Source organism: Carya illinoinensis, chromosome 14 (assembly GCF_018687715.1).
Source record: "Carya illinoinensis cultivar Pawnee chromosome 14, C.illinoinensisPawnee_v1, whole genome shotgun sequence".
NCBI lineage: Eukaryota > Viridiplantae > Streptophyta > Magnoliopsida > Fagales > Juglandaceae > Carya > Carya illinoinensis.
In genome coordinates this window covers 28,269,881-28,292,503 of record NC_056765.1, presented here as the reverse complement: position 1 = coordinate 28,292,503, position 22,623 = coordinate 28,269,881, and the positions used below count along the sequence as shown (strand labels likewise).

The window sequence follows — 22,623 nt, the reverse complement described above, 5'->3', positions numbered from 1 at the left end:
CATAACCTTTTTCAACTTCCCATATATAAATACATCTAAATTCATTTTAATATCCAAACACATTTAAATTCATCTTAGGTAGGCTCCACAAAACTCATTACACTATCTCAACTCACTAATATTCATAAAGAACTCAACTAATCTCAACTCAGTTTAACATTCAACTCACTAATATTCTAAAATCCCTATACGGCCTCAAGCAAGCCTCCCGTAACTAATTTTTAAACTAACCACTGTGCTTATTGATGCAAGTTTTCATCAGTCTCAAGTAGACCCTTTTTTATTTTACTTCAGTGACTCACACCAGCATCACTCTTGTCCTTGTTTATGTTGATGACATTCTGGTTGCTGGCAACGACATTTCCAAGATTGAGGTATTCGAGAGCATTCTCTCTACACACTTCAAAACCTAGGGTTTCAGTTCTCTCAAATATTTCCTTGGTCTTGAAGTTGCTCGCTCTCAAAAAGACATCTTCCTCAACCAATGCAAGTATGCACTTGATATCTTGATTGATAGTGGATAACTTGGCACTCGGGCCACTCACTTTCCCATGGAACAAAATTTGAAACTCATCGATTAGGATGGCGATCTCCTTACCGACTCCAGGGCCTATCGATGACTAGTTGGACGTCTCATTTACTTGACTATAACATATCCTAACATTGTTTTTGCAGTGAATATTCTTAGTCAGTTCAAGCATGCTCCTCGAGTTCCACACATGCAAGCTGCCATCTGTGTTCTCTACTATCTCAAAAGCAGTCCAAGTTAGGGCATTTTTTTCTCTTCACTAGCAATTTTCATGTCACTGCTTACACGAACTCAAATTGGGCCACGTGCCCCTCTAACTGACGGCCCACCACAGGGTACTTCATCTAGTTTGGCACAAGTCCAATTCCTTGGCAAGCAAAAAAAAAAAAAAATCAACAGTGGCACGTTCTTCCACTTAAGTTGAATATTGTGCAATGGTAGTCACTACTTGTGAACTCACTTGGTTGAAACAACTCCTCACATATCTTGGTGTTCCTCATTCCAAGCCTATCAGCCTCTATTGTGACAATCAATCTGCTCTACATATCGCTTACAGTCTTGTCTTCCATGAGCACACCAAACATATTAAGATTAATTGCCACATTGTTTGTAAAAAAGTTCGGACAGGACTTCTTACAGCTGTTCACATGTCTTCACGTGAGCAAGTTGTAAACATCTTCACCAAAGCAATGGGACACAAACTTTTCCATCATTTTCTATCCAAGTTGGGCATTACGGACCTCCATGCATCAACTTGAGGGAGAGCATTGGCAGAATCAAATATTCTCACAATTCCACCTAATCAGCAATCAGTTGATCTTAGGCAATTAGACATTTAATTGTAATTATTTCCATTTTTTGATAGTTACCATAGAGAGCTAGGCATGTATCTATTTATTTACACATTCTTACATTGTAATATCATACTTCCAAAATATACAAAATTCAATATTTGACATTTTTTGTGGTCAAAATAATTTTTTTTTAGTTAACCACAATCGATAAGCATGATAAGGGGGACTAGGATTCCCTGGCCTAATTTGTTTGAATTATCATGTCCTTCCATTTCAAATAGAACATAAATGAATAGTTGAGATGTTGCCATGTGTTCGTTAGAAAAAAAAAAAATTGCTAATCAAGTAAGCGAAGGATATTGCTGAATGTTTGATCTATAAATCTTTTCGTATAAATTTATAACTGACATAATTTAATGTAATTTATTAGATTATAATTTTTTTATTATTATAAAAGAAATTTGATATATTATATTTAGGTCTTATTTAGAAGTTGAACTAAACTGAGATCATTTCAATTCAATCATTTTAAGCTGAATCTAACATTCAAATACCCAACTCTCAAATCACTAAACTCATTTCAACTCAAAACATTTTTACACGTGAAACCCACAATCTTTTTCAACTCAACACCTATTTACATGAGGGACCTACAATATTTTTCAACTTTTCATAAATATATCTAAACCCATCTTAACATCTAAATCAAAGTTTTGAATACTGTTCCCATGACCATTTTGAGTAAGGTATTGAACGAAATATTTCGATACGGTAGCGTTTCAGAATTAATTATATATTATATATAAATATTTATATGTATATATAAACTAACAACTAATGGAATAAATAAATATATATGTAAGTGTGTATCTTGTATATGTGTATATATATGGAAGAATTGAAGATTTATAAAATGAATATCTTTTGATAAAATCACAAACTTGAGTTGATACACAAAAACAAAGAAAAAAAAAATAAAAGAATAAATAAATTATTAAAAAAAAAAGATATTTAAGAAAAGAGAGATTGATGGGACATATTTAAAGTTACAAAAAAATTAAAACTATATAAATACCATTTGGATTTAAAATTTACAAAAATGTCATCTAATTAAGTACAAGAAAATTATAAAAATAATCTGAAATGGAATGAGGACTGAAACATCCAATTCTAGCCAGATTGGTCAGAATTTGATTGAAATGACTGGAATTTGAAGCGAAATGGAATAGGGTGGTAAAGTGTACTGAACACTACATCGGCACCTTAATCACGTCAATATATAAACTTATTTTTATAATATTTATTCTTGTAGACCTAGTACGTATCAAAACTCACCGAAAGACTATAGTCGTCTTTGGACTGTTCGAATGGAATACAAACTCTATGGGCCAAACAAAGTAATAATAGCAGTTATTTGAACGTGGATTGTTGCCTTGATAACATCCGGCCCGTACGTCGAGTTTATGTTTTTATTTTGCTTTTTAAATGGAGGGTCTAAATTTCTTTATATAATTGAAATAATGGATCGAGAAATTAAATAAATTGTGGTGGATTCATTAGCCAAACCTCAACAAATTAATAGAAAAGTTTATGGAAGGATCTAGTTCGTCAAACGTAAATTTATTTGACTTAGGAGCCTTCGTTCCTCACCCGTCACGTACATGACCAGACTTCACCTCTAACCCATTTTAAGGGAAAGAGTACTTCAGCATGACTTGACCACTGACCAGCATGCATGTGCCGGTCAAACTGTGTGTAATCTTCAAGCGTTATACATCCAAAGACTGTATCTCAATTCTTCGTTAATGTTTATTTAAAATATTGGGACAACAAGATTAATAAAATCTCCCTAACATGATGGGATTGCATATATATATAATTAGTTGGGATTGAATTGGGTAAAATGCAATCTAAGTTTATTGGAATTCGAGTGCAATGCAACGGACAACAAAAGAAAGAACATCCCTGATTCCATTGAATAATATAGGGAATTAACTGATATAAGAGGTAACTGATATAGAAGGTTGGTAACCGGCCAACCATTGACTAAAGTCATTGTCAAAGATTATTAATGAATTCATATTCATTCCTTTATCACATGCCCTATATATAATTGAAGAAGATGCACTGAAGAGGTATGATTGAGAGCATCATGTATATCCATTTTCCTTTCTAGGAATTTGTTTCTATTCCCTTGAGCTGCCGAAACAAGTTTAGCCTTCTTCATTTCATCTCCTTGAGATTTTTCTCAGCATTATGGCGCACATTCCCACATTGATTACTTCACTAGTCTATTGGTTTGCTTTTTGCATCCTTCTTGTTGCTTTTGTCTTGTGTTTTAGTTCTTGTAGTACTTGTGCCATGGCCGGGAATGAGACCGACCAACTAGTCTTGCTTGAATTCAAGGCCAAAATAAGCCAGGATCCTTTCATGGTTTTCAGCTCATGGAATGAAACCACCCACTTTTGCCAATGGCATGGTGTTACATGCGGTCACCGACACCAGAGAATCATTGAGTTGCGCCTACCATCTCTGAAGCTTGCAGGCTCTATATCTCCTTTTATTGGAAATTTGAGCTTTCTAAGGATTCTACATCTCCAAAACAATAGCTTTGGTCATGAAATCCCTCCACAAATTGGTCGTTTGCATCAACTGAAGAAATTATTTTTGAACAACAATTCGATGGTTGGTAAAATCCCTTCCCATTTATCCAATTGCTCTAACATTGAAGAAATCGGACTTTCTTATAACAAATTTGTTGGAGATATTCCAACTGAGTTTAGCTTCTTGTCAAAGCTTCGAGCATTTCATGCAGAGAATAACAGACTAACGGGAAGTATTCCCCCATCTCTTGGGAACTTATCTTCACTTGAAGAACTTGTTGTATTCACAAATAATTTGGGTGGGAGTATTCCGAATGCACTAGGCCAACTCAAAAATCTTATAGCTATTATACTTACAGAAAATAAGTTTTCAGGTACCATCCCTCCATCAATTTTCAATCTCTCTTCAATTAGTGTTCTTAATGTAGGACTTAATCAATTGCGAGGGAGTCAGGTTCAGTGGGAGTTGGGTATAACTACTCTTCCTAATCTCCGAGACTTCTCCATTGCCTCTAACCATTTTACTGGTTCCATTCCTCCTTCAATATCCAATGCCTCAAATTTGGAGAGATTACAAATTGCAGCAAACAAATTTACTGGAAATGTGCCTTCTTTGGAAAAGCTGCATAGGCTCAAAATATTTACTGCTTTTCAAAACAAGTTAGGGGGAAGTGGAGAAGCTGATCATGACTTGAGTTTTATATGCTCTTTGACCAATGCAACCATGTTAGAGGTTTTGGTAGTACACACCAACAACTTTGGTGGTGTCTTACCAGAATGCATTGGTCACTTGTCATTGTCCCTAAAAGTATTTTTAATATTTGCAAACAAAATAGCTGGAATGATTCCGAGTGGGATCTTGAATCTTGTCAACTTAGAAAGACTCAGTTTGGGACAGAACCAAGTGTCAGGTAACATTCCAGTTGCTATCGGTAGGCTTCATAGGTTAAAGAGACTGGATCTATCGCATAACAATCTCTCAGGCAGCATCCCTCACTCTCTTGGAAATCTAACTTTGTTATTTGGTCTTCATTTGTTTGGAAATAACCTCGGTGGAAGCATCCCATCAAGTCTAGGCTACTGCAAATCTTTGATCTCACTAGACCTTTCTCGTAACAATCTCAATGGTTCCATACCCCTACAGATATTTGGTCTCTCATCTTTATCAATTCGCCTAGTATTGTCCCGAAACCGTCTTACGGGTCCTCTTCCCATGGAAGTTGAAAATCTTAAGAATCTAGGTGGATTATATATAGCAGGGAATATGTTATCTGGTGAAATTCCGAGCAGTCTTGGTAGTTGCATTAGGCTGGAGACTCTATCCATGGGAAGAAACTTCTTCCAAGGAACTATTCCATCAAGTCTTGGCTCCTTGAGAGGACTTCAAAGCTTATATCTTTCCCAGAACAATTTCTCAGGAAGAATCCCTGAATTTCTTGTGTATATGAACTCATTGCAGCGTTTAAATATATCACACAATAATTTTGAGGGGCCGGTGCCAACAGATGGCATTTTCAAGAATTTAAGTTTAGCTTCAGTTGCAGGGAACAACCAACTATGTGGGGGAATCCCTGAGATCCACTTGCCTAAATGCAACTTCAAAGAGTCTGGGAATACAAAATTGACCTTAACCTGGAAGTTAATAATATTTATAGTTTTGGGGATACTAGGAGTAACTCCGATGCTATATTTTTTGTGTGTTTCTTGGTTGAGAAAGAAACGAAAAGTGTCAATATCAAGTTCTTCAGAAAACTTGCTTTTGACTATATCCTACCAAAGTCTCCTAAAAGCCACTGATGGATTCTCTTTAGCAAATTTGCTTGGTGTGGGTGGTTTTGGATCAGTCTATAAAGGAGTTCTTGATGAGAGTGGAACTATAATTGCTATCAAGGTCCTCAACCTTCTGTGCCATGGAGCCATCAGAAGCTTTCTTGTTGAGTGTGAAGCGTTTAGAAACATCAGACATCGAAATCTTGTAAAGGTTCTTACAGTTTGTTCAAGTGTTGATTACCATGGAAATGATTTCAAGGCTCTAGTTTATGAGTTCATGGTCAACGGAAGCCTTGAAGAATGGTTGCATCCAGCTGCTATAGAAGATGAAAGGCATCGGGACCAAAGAAATCTAGATCTTTTTCAGAGGTTGGATATTGCAATTGATGTTGCGAATGCATTAGAATATCTACATTACCATTGCCAAACACAAATAATTCATTGTGACCTCAAGCCGAGCAATGTTCTTCTCAACAATGAAATGGTTGGACACGTGGGTGATTTTGGGATAGCAAGATTCGCTCCTGGAAGTAACCATAGCTCTTCAGCCACTCACTCGAGCACTATTGGATTAAGGGGAACTATTGGTTACGCTGCTCCTGGTGAAAAAACCTTTCTATCATTTCTTTCTTTACATAAATGCTTTTTTTGTTTTTTTTAGACATTAATGTTGCATTCTAATGTAGTGTGCTTGTTTCAAATTACAGAGTATGGAGTGGGAAATGAGGTATCCACCTATGGTGATATGTACAGTTATGGGATTCTTCTACTAGAAATGTTCACAGGAAAAAGGCCCACTGATGACATTTTTAAGGACAGTCTAAGCCTACATTCTTTTGTCAAGACAGCCTTGCCTCAAAGAGTAGTTGAGATTGCGGATCCAATTCTTTTTCAAGAAAGGGAAGAAGAGACAACTAGGAATAATGGCCAAAATAACAACAATACAAGTAGAAATAAAAGTCAAGAGTGCTTGGGTTCGATTTTTCAGATTGGACTTTCATGTTCAGTTGAACAGCCAGAAGAACGAATGAACATGAGTGATGTTGTAGCTGAGCTTCATTTAGTCAAAAAAAAGTTTCTTCAGAGTGAAACAAATGAAGCAATCCAAGAATAAATGGACCATATTATCAGACGTAGCTATTATTGCTGTCTTTGTGATATTTATTGTTTGGTTTGTATAAGTTGATATTGCTTGTACCAATAAAGTTTTGTTTTTGTTGAGACTCATCATGTTTTGTTATTACTTTTCTAATAAAGAAATAATCTTAGTCATAGTAAGTTTGTTACTATTGACTACTTATTACGTACTTACACTAGTTTTTGCTTCCCCTCCACTAAGCTCTTTTATGGAATTCTCGCGTTTAGAATAGGATCATATACTCGCGTTTTGAAGTTTGCAAAACTGCTGTTAAGCTTAAAATAGGATCATATACTCGCGTTTAGAATCATAACTCAAATGAGATTTTTACTTCATGAGTTTATATGGGACTCCATTCTGCCCTTGAAAGCTAGTGTCTTAATCTAAAGTTGACGAATAATGGGATCCCTTGGGATTCTAATATCTAAAGGTGTGGAGATCAAATGACCCCTAAATGCAGCAAATGTGTCGTTGAGGATATTGAATCTGATGCTCCTTTCTTGTATCAATGTTCTGTTTCAGGAGCTGTTTGATTTCTCATTCTTCTCTAGCTCAGAGCAACTTCATCTGATCGCACAGCAGACTCCTGCTTTAATTCTCTGGGAGCTCTAGCTAACATGTAATGCTGATAGATTTCACAATTCCTTAAAACCTTCTATTATGGCTTGTCAGAAACTTACCTTGTGGTTATTGGAATTAAATCCTTTTCTGAAGGTTAAAACTCTTTTTTTTCTAAGGAGGTTTCAATTGCTAATGCTAATCTTTATTCATGATTTTATTATCTTTAGTTACACATTGATATATGATATTTTAATTAGTTTGTGTAATTAGGGATGACAAAATTTATGATTAGGATTGTTCATTCGGATATGGGTCCTGCATGGTAGCCACTGAGATTAACTTGGGTTATGACCATAATTGGTAGTAGGATGAATCTTGGTTTTTGAAACCCAAAAATCAGGATACCCAAGTTTTATCCGAATTTTGGAAAAAAATTATTATTATTATTAAAATTTTAATTAAAATATAAAAACAAAGAATTTATTTAATTCAAGCCACATAAACTAATTTTGTATTTATCACTATTTAATATATAAAGAAAAGAGTCAGGCTAGTGTGCCGCTTGTAACTTACCGCTGCAAGTGACCGCTAGTGTATAATTCATTTTTTATTTTTATATTAATTTTTTATTCAATTTTTTTTATCAGTTTTAAATGTTTTGAAAAATAAAAAAATACATCAATACGTTAAAAATCACTTCCTTAATTATTAAGTAAAAAAAAAAATAGTTAAATAGAGCAGCCAACAACGGGTAGCATACTAGCTTTTCTCTAAAGAAAAACTTATTTTAGAAGTATAATCTGCGCATTACTACCATATCTAGCATAAAAAATTGATATTCACTTAAAAAAGATTATAAATTTATTATCAAATTACAATCAAACACCAAAAAAATATTTTTTTTTTGAACCAAAAGGGGCTGCAAAACAAAAAAATAGTAAGAGAAAGTTTGCTTCAAAGTGCGTTACAATATTGCTTTCCTTAAGACAATATTTGCTCTCACCAATAATGGCATGCACACGGGTTACAAGGGAATTTACCTTCAAGATATAATGAAACTTAGAACAAGTCTATTTTTCTAACTGTATTATGCACACACGAAATTAGATCTCAAATATTCTCTGATTTTGTTACTTAACCAAGAAATTAGAAATTTATTCTCTTAAGAATGAACAGATCAACAAGTTTTGAATAAATAAAATATTTGGGAGAGAAAGAGAATTTGAAATTGAATTTTGGGGCACTCAAATGGCTGGCCAATGGGTCTATTTATAAATAGCCAAAAATGTAAAAGAAAAGTTATTACACTTTGTTAATTTAAAAATTGTTTAGAATAAGTATATATTATGTCTGTTGCCATAAGTTGGACCTAGTCCTATGGTAACCTTGTATCTCTTCCATTTGGTTAGCACTGGTTCGAGTCACTGGGTGCGTTTTGGGAGTTAAAATTTTCCCATTTGTTACACCGCCTCGGGCATGGATGTCACAACCCCAGGAGAATTGCCTGGGAACATACCTTGACATGACTCATGGAGGGTTAGGACAGTCATATGGCTAGCCAGCTTGCAATCCTTGGCTCAAACCATAACACGTAGTGGGCAACCATGGAGGCTACTAGCCGCGCATAGACCATGTGTGCAGGCTTGAGCGTGCACCTGCGTGCCCCAGCGCCACTTAGCAAGGCTAGTGGGGTGCGCTCACAGTCAATTCAGCGCACTACTCTAGCCCGTGCTTTGCAGGTGAGGCTAATGGCATGCCTACCAGGCATGCCATCCAACGTACAGTTCTAACCCATGCCTTGCAGCCCTATAGCCCAGACCGTCAGCTTGGGCCATGCATGCTCATCGCCTAGGCCACCAGCCCGGGCCATGCATGACGATTGCCCAAGCCACTTGATTGGGCACCACAACAGTAGTACGGCATCACCCTGTGCCCACCATCAGGCCTAGGCTTGGCACCATGCCATGCCCACCATCAGCAGGGCATGCACAGCACCATGTCGTGGCCACCACCAAACCAACGCATGGCACCATGCCATGCCATGCAGTGAGCCATGGACCAGACCATGACTAGCCTAGCTGTGAGCCATGCACTACCAGAGCCCACCATGGGTCTTGCATGCGATGACCATCATGGCTAATTTATCCATTTTATTATTTTTATTTATTTTATTTAAAGACTTGTTAATTATTATTTCATTTACTTTATGTATTTATTTTAATTTGCCTAGGGACCTTTTGGGGGTTTCCACTTTGTAAACTCTATAAATAGGACCCTTAAACATTTCATTAGGATCTTTTGGCATTTTGTTCAATGAGTGGCCGGCCATAGAGGTTGGAGTTCTTCATTTTCGATGCTTCTAGCACTTGGGCTCTTTTGGAGTGCAGTTCGTGAATCCCCAATGAGAGGATCACACATTGCAATTCGTGAATATGTGTGATTTAATTTATCCTTTATAATATTTGAGGTTTCCATTCAATTTTTTGTGAAATTCGTGAATCAAAGATTGTTTGAGTCCTTTGTTCTTTTCATTTTCTCTCTTTGTGCTTTTGTTGGAGATTTGTGGATTGATTGGAGTGAAGAGGCCAAATCCTTCACTAGATTTCAGTTTTTGTTGTGGTTTGCAAGATCTCTTCTGTTCATGTGTTTTCTCACATGTTCATGAGATTTCCTTGAAATTTCTTAAAGAATCCCATCTCCCAAACAGATATTTCGGCCAGTCCTATCCTTTGCCTTTCACATCACCTTCAATTGTCATAAACCACAAAACCCTAGCCACACATCAAGCCCTACACGCCACCTATCAGTTCCCATAACCAAACAAGGCAAAACCCTAGATCTCACTTGAAGAATTCGGCCATAGCCTCCTTGTCTTGGCCGAAACCCTAGATCCTACACTTTCTCACATTCCTTTTCCATCTATAATTTGATTGGTCAATTTTTCTTGATTGGTTCACTCAAATTCCATTTTCCCACCAAAACACATCAACCTTATCCATCCCACTCATTTTTGGCCAGCCCTTGTCATTCTAGATCTCTAGATCTCAATTCCTACGTTTTAGGAATTTCACAATTCCTAACTTTTAGGATCTCCACAAGCCACCTTTGCCATAGCCATGTACACCACTAGCCTTGGTCGAATCCCTCATCAAACCTAGTCTCAATCACTTATCACTAAATCCTAGCCAAGATTGCCCATCATCCAACCCTAGCACACAAGTGGCACCTAGCATTCCAAGGGTCACTTAGCCAACCCATGATCACCTAGCCCAAACACCATTCATACTTCCCACCATTAAACCCTAGCCTTATCTCACCCAAGCTCCTTTTGAACTACACGTGATCTACACTAAGCAGAGGAGTCCTATCGGTCACTTGAGGAGTAACAAGGAAAGGATCGGACCCTTAGTGTTTGGAGGCTTGACCGAGGTCCCCAGCAATGGACCCCTTGTGCGTTGCAATGCTTTACCTAGCAAGCATGCATCCCTTGAGCCATGGGGTGCTTCACGCATGCACCTGCCCTTGGTGCTTGGCTATAAAGAGAAATCGAAAAACCACTTTGTCATAGCGGGTGACCCAAACTCATGCCCTCATGTTAAATCAAAGGCACTAACACCACCATGCCATTGAATGCCTCTTGAACATATATACACCCAATACTATTATAATTCTCATAGACTTTCCATATATTCTCTCCTCCCAAAATAATTCACAACCTCCAAAATCAACCCAAAAATATTATTCTTATATTCTCTCATTCCAAAATAATTCACAATATCCAAATCAACCCAAAAATATTATTAATAAATATAATATAAGATTAATTATTTTGAAAATATTTCTAACAATTTTTCTATAAACTAATTTGTATAAATGATTTTCGTAAAACATTAATTTTACTAGCTAGATTATAACGAAGAACCTCCCAAAACTTTGGTATATATTGTTCTCCATTAAGGAAAAAGGATCAGAAAATTAGGGAAGAAGAAAGAAGAATAAGCTAATTAAACTTATAAGAAAGTTAAAAGCTAAAAAAGATAGCCTGTTAATATACTGCTTAACAAAACTTGTCATTTATATTTTTACTCAATCCCTAGTGTGGCCAAACTAGGGGGGAGGAGCTTTGGCTCCTCCCTTCCATTCTCGTTCCCCCTGCCCCTCTATGCCTCCATTCCATTCTCGTTCCCCCTGCCCCTCTATTTCTCTTCATCCTATTCCCTTTCTTTCATAATTTTTCCAGTAGTTTTTTCAACTGGTTTGGTTCTAGCATTTTTGGTGGAGATGTTTCAATCTGTTAGCTTCCGGAGTTTGATGGCATCCATGCGCACCACAGTGTACCTTCCAATGTGCCAATCTATCAGAAGGGAGATGAAGTTCGCCGACCGCAATGGCGAGTGGATCGCACTGCGGTCTGAAGCAGGGTGAATGAAGTTCAAATGCCACCACCAGGGATTCATTTCTGTCACCACGCACGGCTTATCTAGGACAGGGGCTTCCGTTTTCTCAGGAGTTGATCGTCATTTCATGCTTCAAGGGCTGCACGTGGATCCCATGCTCCTATACAACCCTTGCTAGTACTTTATGTTTCTCTATTTTGGTTTTTTAGCTTAATCTTTGTTTGATTTATGTTTTTAGTATAATAAAATTACAAGTCTCTTAGACATTAGGTCTGAAGAGTTGTTCCCTAGGACTTTTAGTCTATACTGTGTACACTACCTCATTTGTTGAACGGGTAGGAGGTTGCTTACACCTTGTTTTGGACAGAGTGGTATTTGTCTCTCAAACAATAGTTTGGAGAGGCTGCAACAAGGGCTAGGCCATGTCAGTCACTTGTGTGTACTGGGAATCGTTTAAAGTTTTAGTTGGCTTGTAATGTGAATTGCAAGTCCAAATTGTAATGCCCAATTTCAATGAATGCAATATGTGTTTTTATTATAAAAAAAAAAAAAGTTAAAAGCTAAAATCTCGCGGACTGAAAGACATATAATAAATCCATGATCACCTATACATCCCTTTGAATGGTCCAGCCACTCTATTACCAATCATGGGGTTCAGTCTAGCCACTTTTTATTTCTTTATTTATTAGTAATTGAAAAAGCAATGGTTCTACCTAACACAACACCTAGAGGGGGGCTAAATAGACGTAAATCAATTTTGATGGTCTATTAAAAAATATTGTTAAACAAACAATTAATCAATGGACCAAATCACACAAATAATCAACACAACAATTTGGTCACAAAGTGGAAACTTATTTTAATAACATCTTCAAACTCTAAAACCACTCTGGGTGTAAGACACAACCTCAAATCCACTATAGAAACTTTAGTTTGTTACAACGAATTTAGAGACACTCACAAAACCTTTGTAATAGCTAAACTTGGCTTGCAACACCACGAGTGACCCACTCGATCTCTACATGCATGTAGTGAATGTCAGCACTAATGTCTACTTTATCACATCCATGAGTAGTACACTATGCATGATTTTTGAACGAGACACCCAAGAAGACACATGGACATAAATATGCATGAATTAAATACACAAACAATATAATTTTAACAAGAAAATAAAAACAAACTATACAAGACCTAAACATGAGTAGAATGCATGAATGCATGACTGTCAGTGTACAACACAAATACCATGTGTGGCTTGCATCTCTCCCTTTTGGATGATCCATCTTGTTAGCCCTTTTCTTGAGTAGAGCTTTTCAATTCTCTTGGGATGCCTCCTAAGCTCAAAATAGTTTGGTTAGATGTGACCAATCTTACCTCAATGATGACACACATGGCTTGCCTTGTAAGCTCTTTGTCTCAATAAGGATGAGACATACTTAGGAGCATTCATGAAATTCTTATCCCTTCTAGAAGGATAAGCAATCCTACGTTTAGAGGAAGCAAGAGAATTTACAGAGTGACTCTTTAATTTAAAACAATTTGGTCTAATATGACCAATCTTTCCACAGTGATGGCATATAGGGCTCGTGTTGCGAGCACCTTGTCTCTTGGGAGGTGGAACGGACTTTTGTACACATAAAGGCTTCTTACCCTTTTCAAATGGACGAGCCTTCCTATTCTCAGTCATTGCAGGAACAAACACTATTTTTGTCATATTTTTATAGGAGGCTTTTGAGGTTGAAGGAGCATCAGGATTTTCTTCACTGTAGCCTTGACGACTCTTCTCACTAGAGGACTTTCCTAAACTTAAGAGTTTGTTAAGCTGTTGCGTCCCACTCGAAAATTTTTACAATTCAGTGTTTAACAAAGTTAGCTCACTTTCCTGAGTTTTCACTTTATCTTCCAGAGTCACATTCCTCCTTTGCAACTCATCTGTTAGACCAATGGCTTCATTTCATTAGCCTTAAAGCCCTTAATTTTCTCTTTTGCATAAATCTATTTTCTCAATATGTGCTTTGTTGAGTTTTCTCAATTTCACACATTCCTTATACAACTTTTCATAGATTCCTGAAACTCATCTTCATCCTCAGATTCATTTCCAAATATACTCTCATTTTCGAACATTGGTTCACTACTATGACATTTGCCACCAACAGCGAAAGTGAATGCCATGTAGTTGAGATTTTTCCTCAATGGAGAATTCTCTAGTGAGTCACTTGACTCAAACTCACTCTCACTCAAAGAGGCAGCTTTGGCTTTCTCTTTGGCCTTTTTGTAATTTGCACACTCAAAGCAAATGTGTCGAAAACCATGACATTCATGGCACTAAATATTGTCCTTGACAGCTCTAGCTTCTCGCTTATAGCTCATTTCTTGGTTTTGTGAACTTGAACCCCTATTGAATCTTTTAAACCTTCTATTCTCCTGTCTCAGGCTTGTCTTAGAGAACATTTTCCTGAACTTTTTTGCATAAAAAGCTATCTCTTTATCACTCATTGCACATTCATCAGAGGATTCATTTGACTCCTTTCTAATAGTATTGAGGGCTATGGACTTGTTTTTCTTATCCACGGGAAGAGTATGTTCATAGGTTTGTAAAGAACCCACCAACTCTTCAATTCCCATGTTGTCCAAGTATTTGATTTCTTCTATCGTAGTGACTATGGGACAAAATCTCTCATGAAGAGATCTGAGGATTTTTCTCACAATTTTGATTTTAGGAATTATGTCCCCTAAATTAAAATGAGAATTGACAACATCATTTACTTTAGCATAGAAGGCATCAAATGTTTCATCATCCTTCATTCTAAGTTCTTCAAAGTTGGTGGTCAACATTAAGCTTATAATTTTTTACAAACTTGGTACCTTCATGTAGGGGTGTACAAGAAACTTCAAAACCAGTCTTGATCGACATAGACCAACCACCGGAGGTTGGAACCGGTAGGAATCGCCAGGGATCTTGTTAGCGGGCAGCAGAACTTTAATAAAATTGACGGATGTCGGTTTCGTCGCGGTTTGAGGTTGGCTCAAACTGTTGAACTGGCCGACCACATATACTTATTTTTTAAATTTATACCTATCTAAAATGATGTTGTTCCACTTAAGTGGAATGACATCGTTTTACGTCTGCAGTTGTGTTTTAAACACATCTAAATGACATTGTTTGGTATTAAACCAAATGACGTCGTTTTATCTATGAGTAATGAGAAAAATAACTAGGACGATGCCATTGGATTTAAAACCAAACGGCATCCACATCGTCTTCTTCCTTCTCTTCTTCTTCCCCGTGATTCACATCCATTTCTCATCCTCTCTCTCTCCTTTGTAACTCTATGTCTCTACTCTCTCAAAGAACCAGCACTACTAGGGGAACCGAGAACCAACTGTGAATCGCCAGAGTCGATACGGACAGTTTTCCTCCTCCCCATTGACTGGTTACAGTCGATTGCTCCATCATATTTCATCTTGTTGGTTTTACCCAAAAACTGAGCCGATGAGGTCAGTTTTCACCCCTACCTTCATGGGTAACCTTAAGGATGTCCCATGCCTCTTGGCAATTTTCACATATGGAGATTCTCTTGAACTCCTCCTGGGACACTACCAAGAGCATTACATCCAGGCCTTTGCTATTCCAATTATACTCTTTGGCTTCATCCCTAGAGTAATTTTCCACACTCTTGGGGATTTGGACTCCCTCAATGATTGTAACCGGTTGTTTCCATTCTTTTGTTACAGAAACCCACACTCGTTCATCCACAGACTTTAGGACAGCTCTCATTCGAACTTTTCAAACATAGTTGCTTCCATCAAAATATGGTGGTGATGTGAGAGATTGAGACCGATCCATTTAAACCACTACATCAAGATCACACTCAGGAACTAAATCGTAGCGGAGTGAGCCCTCTCTGATACCAATTGAAAAAGCACTGGTTCTACCCAACACAATACCTAGAGGGGGTAAATAGGTGTAAATCAATTTTGATGGTCTATTCAAAAATATTGTTAAACAAACAATTCATCAATGGAACAAATCACACAAATAATCAACACGGCAATTTGGTCACGAACTGGAAACTCAGTTGAAGAACATCTTCAAATTCTAAAAACACTCCGGGTATAAGACACCACATCAAACCCACTATAGAAACTTTAGTTTGTCACAACCAATTTAGGGACACTCACAAAACCTTTGTAGTAGCTAAACTTGACTTGCAATACCACGAGTGACCCACTCGATCTCTACATGCACGTAGTGCCGGAACTTTGAATTTTCTATAGTTTCTCATGAGAACCTCTCGATCTTTGCATCAATAGCAGCTCCGAAAACCTTATGGCCAATGAACATGTCCACTCCAAGGGACTCAATTGTGTTTAATCTTGAGTGTAATATGGTGAAGGTATATTTTCCAAGAGAGATTCAGCCTTGAATGTGGCTGGGGACTTTCTCTCGAGTGCTCTTGGAAGGAGGCTCCGTTTTAGCTCAATATCTATGCACAAAGAGCAAAACAAAATGTTCCGTTTATATGACCCAAGAAACACGGCGCTCAAACCCTAGAAAAATTAAGTTGTCTAAACATTGGCTCAAGCAGAGTGTCAAGCGCGAGTCGACCGCACGTTGTGCTTCAGAAGTCCCTTGAGTGTTATGTCAAGCACACGCCGAGTGAACTTTCTAGATGAGTTCTGCTTGAGTGTTATGTTGAGCGCACATCTAGTGAACTCTTTGGATGAGTTTCGCTCTACTGCTATGCCGAGCGCCTGTTGAGCGAACTCTCTGGATGAGTTCCGCTCGAGCCCTATGTCGAGCGCCTGTTAAGCAAACTCTTTGAATGAGTTCCACTCGAGTGCCACGTTGAGCGCACCTTGAGCGAACTCTTTGTTATGAGTTCTACTTGAGTTGTGTTGAGCACACTTCAATACTTCTTACAACACAATTTTACAAGCCCACAACTCAACATTAGTTTTTAGAGAGAGAAGCTCCCACCACGGTGGACGTTACCGAAAGGTAAAAACGGCCTCTGCAGTGGCGGTATGCGGTGCAGGTAAGAGGGAATGTATTATGTTCCTTGGTGAGGGACAGTTTGCAGTGTAGTATGGGATGGGTCCTTGGAGCGAGGGGGAACATGCAAGCAAGAGAGGTACGAAAACGTTGACTCGCGGATGTGCAGAAGCCGGTACTTGTGTCGAAATGCAGCTCCAGTGAACCTCTTGTGGAAGCCGGTGCACGTGCACTGGTGGACTTGCTAAGGAAAGGGAGGCATCTGCATAAAGCTTATGATGAAACCCTAAGAGCTTCCACTTGCAATCAGACTTGGTCCATGTGTTTTGTTGTTTAATGGGCCCATGTGTTGAGACTGAGCCCATTTGTTTTGATTTAGACTGGGCCATGTGTTTTGTATTTTGTAGGTACTTTGTTTTGTTTTCTTTGATAAATAAAAGGAAATAGGCTATGTGACTTGATCTCCATAGCAGTGAAGTCCCACTCCTCCTTTGGAGGAAGGTGGGTGTTTGTTTTACTCCTTCGTTGGAGAGTGGAGCATGTTATTACCTCTCTGTTTTCGAAAAAGAGGCCGTTTCAGTTCTGTTTTTAACAGAGCGCTTTCTCTATTGATTGTTGTCAGAAGAGAGTTTGTACAAGTTAAGACAACGTCCACCATAAAGAAATTTATGGGCGAGGGACCCCCTCACAGATGAGCAGTTTGGCTAGTAATATGGGTTTTTTATGTATTAATTAGTCACAGTTGTAACTTCGGTTTCATTGAATGAAATGAAGTCTATTTCCAAAAAAAAAAAAAAAAAGGAAGTTTACAAAGATTTTCACAAAAATATGCCGACCAACTCGTTTTTACCTCAACAGTAAGAGTAAGTAGTATTCTTTATTTCTTTCTGTTTATTTGAATTAACATCAATAAATACTAAATAGTCAAATTAGTGTGTCTGGCCACTTTAATATCCTAATAATTAATATAATTAGTTTGGTACGAGGTAGATAATTCACCGGACAACATCTACGACTCATTCCATGATGCTTCAACGACTTACTCCAGAACCATTGGATTCAGGGGAACTTTTGGTTATGCTTCTCCTGGTGCGAAAAATTTTCTATCCTTTCTTTCTTTCTTTCTCATTATAAATGCTCTTCTCCTGGTGAGAAAACCAAGATTGCTTGGTTTTGATTTTTCAAATTGGAGTTGCATGTTCTGTTGAACAGCCAGAAGAACGAATGAACATGAGAGATGTTGTAGCTGAGTTTAATTTAATTAAAAAGAAAAAGAAAAAGCTTCTTCAGAGTGGAACACATAGATTAAAAATAGAGGCAAACGAACAATAGATGAACCATAATATTAGTAGCTAGTATTAGTCTTTGTGATATGATTGTTTGGTTTGTACAGGTTGATGTGGCTTTTAACCATAAAGTTTTGATTTTGTTGAGTTGTTTCCTTCCATTTCATCTATAAGTTAAAAAATATCTAGTTTTTATTGCTACCTCTACTTTTCTCCTTTCGCTTCCACACCACTTAACTCTTATTCCATTTTCTTATTACTATTCTAATAAAGAAATACTCTTCAGCTTATTGTGAGTTTGTTACTTTTGACTGTTACGTACTTGCCCTTCTTGCTTCCACACCACTTGACACTTTTATGGAACTATTTGTATTCTTGATGTTTTGATGAGATATGAAAATTATCATTCCTCTTATTCTGTTTAGTAGTTTTAAATATATATGACTCCAACGAGCAAAGGCTTGTTAGATGTTTCATTTTACATTTTTCATGTTCTTTAAAAAAGAAGATTACAAGAACTAAATTTGGTGGTTGATCAGGCACTGATTTCTCAAGTTTTCAAAACTCCTATTAATCAGAAAATAGGATCAGTTACTTGGGTTTGGAAGCATAACTCTAACGGCATTTTTACTTCTGCCCTTCAAAGCTATGGCATGAGTTTATTTGGAACTCCATTGTGCCCTTGCAAGTTAGTCATGTCTTTATCAGGAAGTTGTGGGACAATGGGATCCTTGGGATTCTAATATTTAAAGATGTCTTGAGTTCAAATGGCCTCTGAATGCAGTAATTGTGTTGTTGGGAGTATTGAATCTCATGGTCATTTTTTTTTTTCTTTTTCTCTCAATGTTCTCTCTCAGGAGCTATTTGGCATCCCTTCTCAAATCTTTTTGGTGTAGACTCACTGATTTCTCATTCTTGGAAAGCTTACTGCACTTCATGGTGGACTTTCTTCTTTGGTTTGAACCGACTTCATCTCATTGCACAGTTGACTTCAGTTTTAATTCTTTGGGAGCTCTGGCTAACATATAATGCTGCTGGACTTAACAATTCCTTAAAACTTGCTGTTATGGTTTGATGGAAACTTACCTTGTGGTTATTGGAATTAAATCCTTTAGTGAAGTGATTGAGCTGAAATATTGCATATTTTAACTATTAAAAACCAATGTATTTAAAATTTTTCGTGACACAATTATTGGTTTTAGATGGAAAAATGGTTAATATGCAAAAATACGAGTTGTGATTTTTAATTGATTGATATCATATTTATGCTTAATTTTATAACTATGATTTAATTGGACAATATTTCCTCACAAATATAATATATTTTTGATAATCTATTTTTCATTTTAATTTATTTTTGAGTGCTATTTTTATCTACTTATTTTCAGCTTAAATAAAATTCACATAGGATCCGGTTGGAACTTTTGACCAAAAGTGCATACTAATTGAGAGGAATGAAGAGAAGGAAGGAAGAGGTGTACTTGGGTAGCTAAAAAAAAAAATGACGAAGACTTTCGGAGGTGACTTTCTTACCTTGGTTGTTCATAGATGCACGCGGTGAAGAAAATGGTTTGTGGTGGACAAACACATGCAATGTAAAAGTCTTTAAAAGGAAAATGGAGGAGGTCTAGACGTATACGGAAAGGAAAAGAAAAAGAGGCTGTTCGGTGGATTTTATGGAGAAAAAAGGCAAGAGATATTATATTTTTTAGGGAAAGAAAAGGGGAGTTACGGAACTCTGAAAGTGCTTTATAGGGAATAGGGCTGACACATCTTGATTAATGGACTCATAGCTAAGTGTCTTAATCTTCCTCCAGTGCTGCAAACGTTATAGTCAAGCAGAATCAAATAAGATGTCGGTTGGTGCAACTAAAGCGGGTTGATTGGATGATATTTTTTTGGATCACGTCTAGCATCTTGGAGGTCCCATGAAGCAGCTATTTATTTTATTTTTTCTTGCTCTTGGACGTGGGAGTGTGAACGTAAGGTCTAGAGGCGGCAGCTTGTTGATTGTTTGGCTTGACATTTACGTTGATAGAGGGAAAAAAAGGGAGTGTTGTCGGTTTGATTGGGGTATATATTTTTTCTGAGCGAACGGTAGTGGGGGATTTTAATTTTATTTTCCTTGCTCTACCCAGGGGATGTTGGAGTTGAAGGAGTGTCGGTCATTTGGATTTTCTAGAGTTTTCATTGAAGAGGACGTCTGGATTTATTTTTCTTGCAGGAGTGTCGGTCGGTTGGAGTTGAATTTTGTTGAGTAGAATATTGACGTGGGGGAGAGGATGTTGGGCGTTCTTCTTCATCCAGATTTTTGGTGGATTTATTTTCTTTTTCTGCAGTTCAGTTGGAAGAGAGTTGAGAGAGATCTTGATGTCTGGTAGTGAAAGGCTTAGACGTGCTGGTCTTGGAGGTGAAAATGGAAGGCTTACGAAAGAGAGAAGAGGGGCTGACGAAAATGGGAGGTTTACGTATACGAAAGAAAAAAAAATTTAAACTGAAACCAAGAGGAAAAAGAAGAAGGAAATGGAGCAGCAGGTTGCGAAGGTGAAGAGGCTAGACTTTTGGTTCTGTTTTGAGAGCAAAGAAGCGGAGGAATTTGAGCTTCTTGCTTTTACGGAAAGGACGGAACTGGTTCCAGTTTGAGGGAGTCTTTCAGGCTTCATTTTCTTTATATTTTTACTTGCCTATAGTTATTTTCTAGTATTAAAGTTTGTGTTTTATTTTAGTTATTTAATCGAGAATATTTATGTGATTTCTATAGCATTTGTGATGAACATGATTGGTTAAATTTTCATACTAAGGTTAGATGTGAAGTTAAATGATTTAAACATTGTTTTTGGATCAACTTAAAATTTCTTTTATAAGCTTGATTGATTAAAGGATTTTATTATTGAATATTTTGATTATCTATATATTTATCTTGATTAATTGTGATTTCCGAATACAGTCAATGCTTGAAGAATCTCTGTGATATTCAAATAGATTTGTGAAAGTTTTAATCATCAATCGTTCATGCTTAATCATTAGTGATTATTTTTCTTTACCTTAAATGCTAAATCTTCCAATTAAACGGAATCATTATTCTAGTTTAATTGAAGTAAATCAATCAGAAATAATATTATAAATTATTAGACAGATCCTCGAAACCTTAGTCTTTCTCCATATCAATTCATTTTATCATTTTAGTTTTATTCAGTTATTTTACAAAACTTCATCTTAGTAATTTTATTTTATATTTGATTGCACGTTTCTTTTATTAATTTCTTTTCATTGTTTGAATTTATTTTCTTTATCACAAAAGCCAATCCATGTAGATTCGACCCTATGAAGTACTACAATACCTGTATACTTATAGGTAAAACTGTACTAAATTTTTAGTTAATTAGTTTGAGTCAAAGTTTAGGCGCAACATGAAGCCTGTTTGCACTTTACAAAGAAAAGATAAAGACATTATTGGAGCCTAGCAAGCTTAATTACTACTAGTTAAAGTGGAAAAACTTTTGTTGGTCTAACGGTTGTTACCTTCATGCTATTTGAATCAAAAGATCTGTTTTAGTGGTAAACTGGTTCAAATTTGGAAGAAACTTCCTTCAAAATTTTTGGAACAATGGCATGATATCCTCACCTTTCATTCACTATGCATTTTGAATTATTCATGATATCTACTGGGGATGTAACAAGTTGGTGGATGGGTGTGCCTTGTTTTCGACATCATATTGACTCATTTCAGTTTTGGACTATCAGTATAAGGAAAACTCTATGGACAACCATCCCATAACCTAGCTGCGGCCTCATGTCCTATGTGGCATAATCAAGAAAATGGTGTTGTTTTATTTCTACTAAATCCTTCTCTGTTTTCCTGAGTTTTCCTGAGTTTTCTTTTCTCTCTATCCCTCTCCATCGATTTCCCTCTGTGTTCCCTCTTCTCCACGACCCCGCGAAATCGGTTTCCCTCTCCTTCGATTTCCATCTGTGTTATCTCTTCTCCACAACCCAAAGAAGCTCCATCCCCGTCGTCTTCACCCATGAGGGCAAGAACCAGTCAACAAACCCATGAATCCCCTTCCCACAAATTCCACAAACCCTCTCCTAAGTCTCAAACCCCATCTCAATAGAGTCGGAAGTGTTTTCAATGGGTGAGGTGAAACTTGATGGAGCGCATAGAGTTAGAGAAGTAAGAGAGAGAAAGGGAGGGCGAGGATGAGTTGGATGCTTCCAAAGCAGGGTTGTTGCAGTAATTAAGAGGTATTTTATGCACAAACTATGCTAGGGATTTGGTGGACTTGTATTTGATTTATTCAAAAATGCATTGGTTACTACTCTTTATTGGTCTCTTTTTATTCTATTCTGATTATAATGCTCTCATAATACTTCTAGTTCTCTTCCGACGTGAAAACCATGTTGCATCTACCAACTTTATTACTAATATTATCCAGTTTTGAATCCTGAAGTTTTGGTTCTTTATTTTAACGTGGTGGGGGCTGTCATAGAGAGAAGCAGTGGAAGCACTTGTTCAAGAACTTCCAAAGTTCAGGCTAAAGGTTGT

At 37.1% G+C, this 22,623-nt stretch overlaps 1 protein-coding gene across 1 annotated transcript; it reads left to right on the top strand.

The window, feature by feature from the left end:
* The first annotated feature begins 3,482 nt into the window (after nucleotides 1-3,482).
* On the top strand, nucleotides 3,483-6,860 carry LOC122294883 (probable LRR receptor-like serine/threonine-protein kinase At3g47570). The gene is made up of 2 exons (XM_043103867.1): nucleotides 3,483-6,298; nucleotides 6,404-6,860. The coding sequence occupies exons 1-2, from the start codon at nucleotides 3,580-3,582 to the stop codon at nucleotides 6,808-6,810; spliced, it is 3,126 nt and encodes a 1,041-aa protein (XP_042959801.1). The 5' UTR covers nucleotides 3,483-3,579; the 3' UTR covers nucleotides 6,811-6,860.
* Nucleotides 6,861-22,623: the final 15,763 nt, after the last annotated feature.

What these genes read in the sequence shown, in the direction of transcription:
- LOC122294883 (XM_043103867.1), top strand. Translation starts at nt 3,580, where the DNA reads ATGGCGCACATTCCCACATTGATTACTTCACTAGTCTATTGGTTTGCT. An exon ending in TATTGGTTACGCTGCTCCTG is followed by an intron (nt 6,299 to 6,403) that starts GTGAAAAAACCT and finishes TTCAAATTACAG; the next exon opens with AGTATGGAGTGGGAAATGAG.